Source organism: Anopheles stephensi, chromosome 3 (genome assembly GCF_013141755.1).
Source record: "Anopheles stephensi strain Indian chromosome 3, UCI_ANSTEP_V1.0, whole genome shotgun sequence".
NCBI lineage: Eukaryota > Metazoa > Arthropoda > Insecta > Diptera > Culicidae > Anopheles > Anopheles stephensi.
Window position 1 is genome coordinate 52,228,165 of NC_050203.1, and position 7,101 is coordinate 52,235,265.

Sequence of the window (7,101 nt, forward strand, 5' to 3'; positions counted from 1 at the left end):
AGTCTCAGCAGGCGGAAAAGGGGGTGAAAGAAGATTCATTGAGACATTTGTGAACCGGAAAACTTCTTGCCCCAACAACCCACCGAAAGTGGGCGGAAGATAACAACATGTAAACATAATCATTTGCATGTCATGGATCAAACCGTCACTCGGGTTGGGGCGAAGCCTAGGTGGCAACGGTTCCTGTGGAACGAATAGCACAATGGTACGCTATCATACCCTTTGGGGTTGGGATTGTGCCTGTGTGCCTGTGTGTGTATTTATGTGATTTGGAATGTGTGCTGGAAGGTCGACGGATGCAGTGCAGACCATATATCACACGTTCCGAGTGCAATATGTGATTAGACTTTGGACACATTCCGGACCTTGCACGGAAGGTCGGCATGTGCACGCTGCGGCACACATGCAGCACATTGGAACGGCAGGCCTAACGTAAGCCACGTGTAAAAGGGTGCATAACCTACAAAAAGGTTATGGTCATGGTCTGTAAAGCAATGCAGGGGACGAAGTAAGTTTGGGAGTGGCAACGAGAGACTCGTGATGAAGAAGCGTGCCACTCGATCATACAACGGGTGTGTTGCAACTACTGATGGGACGGTTTGATTTCTCATTTTCATTTCAACTACCCAAAACAAAGCCCTCGAAATCGGTCCACAAAGATGTAATGTTTGACATTATGTTGCTTTTATTTTAACTAAAACACTTTGAGTATGCATCAATTTTCGAATTCAACCGTCGTTTAACGAACAGCGGTCGTTTGAGTAAGTGTGTGTGTGTGTGTATGTACATGCGGTAATATTTACACAAGAAACCAATATATACTCAAGACCCATTACCTTCGTGTATCCCAACACGTTCACCTATTCAGTTTGTGTTTTTTTATTATTATGGCAGTCCTAGACCATCCAGCACGGTAGCACCGAGTGTCTAGTTTTAAATGATTTACGACGTGCAATTTCCGTCTGCAGTCGGCTGAGGGCAATATGTGAAAACAAAACCCTTCGAACATTCGCCCGTTGGTCCCGAGACTACGCTCCGTCGACGACTCGTTCGGAAGTGCTCGCCGGAAGTTCCTGCACTATCATCCTCCTATTCTCTACGCCCTGTACTAAAGGTGATCCGAATCACTCTACTCTTGCAGCGCCACTGTCCCTCTACATTAATACTATCACGACTTAACAACGACTCTTTTGTCTAACCCTTTTGTATTTTGCTCGAGAGAAACACAAAACAAAAGGAGAGAGAGAGAGAAAGTACCGAAGTATGTCACACAAATCAACCCCTTATTGCCTGCTTTAATGGTTTTTTGGCTAACGTTCGAGTGCTGCGATAAAAATGCAGCAATAGTGTGATCGACTCCATGTCTGCCGGCAGGAAGTACCGCGATCGATAGAAACGTTAAACGTCAGCGTTAAGTAAGGGCCGTTGGCGACCTGTTAATTGGGGACTACGAAACGATCGTCCGGAATGGTGTTACGAACCAGGTGCAGGTCTAACATCTTACAGCGACCTCCTTACCTATTGGGCAATGTCAGATTAGGCCACATCTAACCTCCTCAAACACGGGCTTGCATAATGACCCAAACCTCCGGGAATCGGGTAGATGTCACAGCTTTACAGAGCCTTTTCCTTCAACAGTTTCGCACTCGGCAGATGACCCTGACCGTACTTGATCGCGTTGCCTAGGGATCGAACCGCACGCCTCAGCAAATAGTACACGGCTGTCAGGATGGCGATCGCCAGTGCGGCTCCTGCCCCGATCACATCGTAATAGTGGTACACCAGGAAGGACATGTGAGCGGCCGGATAGCGATAGTGCTCCACACCATTATGTCGGATGACGTACTCCGTCCACCAGACCGCCTTCTCGACCGGGCGCATCGGTTGATCGCGCACCAATCTTCCCAGCCGGGCAACGTTACGCTTATACCTGTATCGCGACGGTGTTAATCAATGAGAACGGTGGTCCTGCATCTGAAGAAAGAGCACCAGTCGATGGCTACTTACCGCTTGTTGCTGGCCACATCGTTGATGCACTCACGCAGTCCGTCCACCGTCAGGCGTTCCATCCACACCGACCGGCCGATGCCCCGTTCGGTCACCTTGTCCGCGTTGCCAAACTGATCGAAGTTGAACGGTATCACCACGAGCGGAACGTGTCGGTCTATTGCTTCCTCCATCGACTGTTGGCCGCCCTGCATGACAAACACTCTCACCTTCGGATGTGCTGCGGATGAAAGTGGGACAGGTGGGTGAGTGGGTTGGTGAGGTGTGGTCAGATGGGTGAGCCATCTATTAACACACACACACAAACATATGGTGCGCACGCACAGCAGTGACAGCTAGACGAGCAGATGCATTTTCGTAGCAAATGTTTTAATGCTTGTTGTTTGGATTTTTTGTTAGAAATGATTATGTGCATGACATTCCGTCATCCGTAGCGTACGCTCGAACCCTCTACACGCTCTCAATTCCTCTCGCTTACCCACCCACCCTTACAGCAGGGCCTTCAATGATTACAGCCACACTCAGACGCAGCGCGGCTGTTTTTCGGCAGGTGCGCTACGTTTATCTAACGTGAAGTATCTGAATTTTCCAACTGCCGAGCCGCATTTTCCGCTTGCGAAAGTAACCAGTGCGGACGGGTGTGGTGAGCTGGTTGAAGGCGCCTCCTACGCTAGGGCTACTTTTAAATTCACACATATATGTAATTTTGAGATTGACTCGCCGGCGTGTGTCAGGCATTTGCTTTTTAAAACCCCGAAACATGATGGCTATCGGTGTCGATTTGCAATCTTACACAAACACGCACACTCGCTCACTAGCTCGTCACTACCATTTGCCAATTCTGACATGTGTGTCATGTTTGATGTATAATTTTGTGCTTTCCATCCGTTACGAAACCGCGCGTCCAATCTTGGCGTCCGAATGGAATTTAGCTCACAATAATGTTTGTTCTGCAGCAATACGGCCAGGCCGTTCTTTATGAATAAAAAAAAAAAAAAAATGTTTGTTCTGCTTGACACACTATCGGGTGAGATAACAATTGCTCATTTCACGTTGTCTGCATTCACAAACAGGTGATCTTGAATCGTTTGGTGTTACCTTCGGGGAGCATTTCGGCGGACATGACATGTCATTGAGACGAAATTCACCCCAAACTGCGAGCTTTAGCACGGGCCGGCTCAGCGCAAACATATGTTTTGCATAATTAATTTCAGACTCTTTCCATTTGGCGTTGAACCTGATCGGTCCGGATTAGGCGATCGAGCCGGGCTACTGATCTTGAATTTGAGCAGATGCATAGCACATCCTCCCGCGGCAAAACCTGTTTAATGGCGTCGGAAACCTTGGAACATCCTTCGGCATCGGAATCACCACCAGCTTTGCAGCTTCCTCGATGAACTTGACATCTTTCTTCCAAAACCACACGTCCGAGGCGAAAGTGGAGTTCGATTCCGATTATGCAATAATCAAATTTGCTACCGCGGCCATCATCGCGTGGTCGGCATTAGGCTGACAAGCCCCAAATCGAACGAAGAACGGATATTGAAACCAGTTTTCAAACGTGCGGATCATCAGCTCGGCTTTTATCTTACCCATTCAATGTCATGACTAACCGCTGTGCATAACGAAGAAGCTGAGACCCATTTGTTATTCTATGCAAAATTCCGCCAATAAATCGCTCACCAGATCGACCGTGTGCTGAGGCAAATGAGGCACCGACAAGGCGTGGTGTGGGGATTTCCCGAATATAGAGTTGATTATGAAATCTACGCTCCCGATAGTGATAACTAGGTCAGGGATCCCATCGAACAAAAAGCGTCTCCCGTTAGAGACTTCCTCTGGAGGTGGAGCCCTGACCTGCGCCAACCGTGAGCTGACATTCGGCCGGAGTGCTTAAAGTGCGAAACGTCAAACGGTCAAACGTCGCAGAAAGTGACAACGGTTGATGGAGATAAAGACATCAGAAAGCTTTTTTCAGTTTTGCTTTCTACTTGTCCCGCGTCAAAGAGGTGCGTGCTTTACTGGTTTCAGACAGCCGTTTATGGCGAAGGTAAATGATTAATGTGATCGATAGGCCCGTAAGCGATCCGCTGATTTGTCGCTTAATAAAGTTATTGACTTGCAGTTGAGGAGCTAAACCACACTCGTCACACACACGGCGCTGGCTGTTCAACGGTATACACGTCGGTGTGAAATGATTTTCCAGGGAATCTGGAGCTTCGCTCTCATTCCAGTCATGGTTTAACCCAAACTGATGTACATAACACCATGGACCTCATAAACAATTTCGCTCCAGATAATTCTTAGACAAGCACGGATGTCGCGTATGACGGGTGTGCGGAAATCCCAGTTCACGAGTTCTATTTGCTGGGAATGTGCGAATAGCTAACATCAATAAAGCGCGCGGCCTACTATCGTAGCGTTCAAATGTCAATAGGGGTAACGGTGCAAAAACTGTCCACGCGGACCTCCATTGACAACCATTAAAATGGAGACAGGTGTCCGCAAAAAAAAGATACAACATTTGAAACCCCAAAACCAAAACAAGATAACAAATGTGCAAAAAAATTACGAAACTTCACTCACTTTTAACAAGGAATGTTAGCAAACGTTCCTACCTTCGACCTTGAGGAATGGCTTAAGCCAAAGTAAGCAAGTAAGCTTAAGACGAGATGAAGCGTTGTACTAAAATGGTAATTGCTATTTTTTTATGTTAATCTTGCAATGAGCTTTGCATTTGAAGCATCAATTAAGAGCCCAGGTGTACATAAAACCGTCGCGCCATGTGCTTACGGTCGCTTATGCTGTCGGCTATCACGGGCCCCTTTATTAGTTAATAGCGTGAGCGGTAGATAGCCTCCTCTATTCATGCGGACCATTAAAATATTACCATTTTAAATTTTTTGCCCAAGAATTCCTCCAGACACGTTAAACTCTGAGCACTGTTTGCTTCGCATCACATCGACAGGTAGATACAGTGTCTCAGAAATCGTTCATTTTGTAAGCACCACTTGTCGTCAACGTCGTGGGTGACGCCATACGCATCCCTTATTCTGTACCCTTTCTTCTACGCTCCACACTCGAAAGCAGCGGCAAATATTGTCCCTCTACATTTACCCTCGCGCTACAGCGTTCTCGATCAAAGTGTGAAAAGTTGATACAATACAAACATCCCTTCAAGTGTCTTCCTGTCCTCACCGCTGGCATGCCGATCATGTCTGTTTGCTTGTTGGCCATTTTTGGAGTGCCATTTTTTTTTACGCGTTCCGGCCCGGTTGAACTACTCACCAAGAAGATCCTGCTGCGGGACCCAGCGCTCCATCCGAATGTTAGTTGTGCCGTTTAGGTCCAGATCGGCGTCATGCTTCCACAGCACATCATACTTGAGCGATTTGAACACCTCCAGGAAGAGGTTCATATTGTGCTGATTAAGCGAATCGCTGCGGATCAGTGTTCCCAGACTAAAGTACACCACGCCGTGCACCGAGCGATCCAGATACGATTGCAGATCCGCCGGCAGCGCTTTTGGTGGTTGAATGTGCATGAACCCTAGCTGGATGGCGTTCGGAACCAGGGGACGCACATAGCCGAGCGCCGGTTCTGCATTCACCATCAGGAAATCGATCCGCCGCATCAGGTCCCAGGATCGTGTCATGTTGCTGCCAAAGTTTTGCTCGATCATACGATCAAAGATAGCGAAGTCGGTCGGCAGAATGTGGAACTGGATCAGCAGATTCGAGATGACCGCCTCGACACGCTGGAAAAAGTTCAAGTTCTTCGTAAACTTGTGGTTCATCTCGGGATGCGCTACCACGTTCATCACATTGCCGATCGCCTCATGACACATGCCCATCGAATCGATCGAACTGATCCCGATCATCGGTGCCTGGAACAGTTCGGCAAATGCGTACATCGGCGTGAACTGATAGTACTCCACGATGACCACATCGAAGTGTGCATCGCGCGAGTGGATCAACGCCTGCACATCCGGATGGGCCAGTTCCGCTTCAAGGAACATCCGTGTCACCCTTCGCAACTGGACCGCAATCTGGTAGAAGTTCATGTTGCGCTGCTTCATGTCGACCACGTCAAGATTTTGTTCCACGATCCGGTACGCGTAGCTCCAATCAATCACGGTCACGTTGGGATGATCGTCGGCGAACGGGTCCGTCGTCATAACCGTCAGCTCGTGGCCCCGTTCGATCAAACCCTTCACGAACGCACGGTACACTATCTGGTGGCTGCGGGCTGGCGACGGGAAGATAGCCAGCACCCTAGCGCCTTCAGTTAGGGTGGGCATCTCCACGGCGACCAGTAGCACTAGCACCACCAACCCCACAAATCCCTTGCTCCACCACATGATTTCGTCCTTACGGCCGAGGAACTTTTTGAACACCTTTCCCCAGCAAAAGGATACCACCGAGCAATTACACTTCGAGTTTACACCAATTTCGCTTCAATCACCATGAACACACTTTCACAAGAGCACGCGGGCTATTTGACGATCTTCTCCTATCGTACTACCAGCCCCGGGACAATCCTTATCTAACGCACACCGTCCACCGTACGGCCGTCGTTCAACTAAAAGAGGCATCTAACGGCGGTGGTGAATTTATACGTTCGTCCCAAACCGTTCACACTCGAGATCACTCAACTTCACGACACCACACGGCACCACAGCAGCCGAGTGCCACGATCTTCGCCGCCGCGACAAAAGCTACACGCTACACACGAGCGTGGTTGTTGCACGGACGGACAATAACACGAAACATGCGAGACGCTTGTCGTGCGACTAACGCAACGCTTCTTATGCTCCGGCTTGGTGTACGATGGGAGGCTGTGGGAACTGGCGTGATCCGAGACAAATTGGTTGTAAACGGTCGATTCGAACGACTTTTTCGCGGATGGTGGAGAATTTGCGTGTGTGCGTGTTTGTTTGGCAGAAACGAATCGCATCTTTTTCGGGCCCAGCATTGAAGGCTTTTATTTGTTTATTAACCTCTCTCCTGCTCTCTCTCTATGTGCGGATAATGTGCTAAATAATGGGTCTACTTGTTATGTCATCTTGGGGGTGTGCTACGGTGAAGTTCAATG

At 48.7% G+C, this 7,101-nt stretch overlaps 1 protein-coding gene across 1 annotated transcript; it reads right to left on the reverse strand.

Moving 5' to 3' along the window:
- Positions 1-663: 663 nt before the first annotated feature.
- Positions 664-6,676, reverse strand: LOC118513274 (UDP-glucosyltransferase 2-like). The gene is made up of 3 exons (XM_036058840.1): positions 5,296-6,676; positions 2,008-2,227; positions 664-1,930 (listed from the first exon to the last, which is right to left on the reverse strand). Exons 1-3 carry the CDS (start codon positions 6,365-6,367, stop codon positions 1,615-1,617), a joined length of 1,608 nt encoding a protein of 535 aa, XP_035914733.1. The 5' UTR covers positions 6,368-6,676; the 3' UTR covers positions 664-1,614.
- Between the last annotated feature and the right edge of the window lie 425 nt (positions 6,677-7,101).

Coding starts and splice junctions, on each gene's coding strand:
- LOC118513274 (XM_036058840.1), bottom strand. CDS start 6,367: ATGTGGTGGAGCAAGGGATTTGTGGGGTTGGTGGTGCTAGTGCTACTG. Junction 2,228..5,295: donor CCCGCAGCAGGATCTTCTTG/GTGAGTAGTTCA, acceptor TTTCATCCGCAG/CACATCCGAAGGTGAGAGTG. Junction 1,931..2,007: donor GATGTGGCCAGCAACAAGCG/GTAAGTAGCCAT, acceptor GTCGCGATACAG/GTATAAGCGTAACGTTGCCC.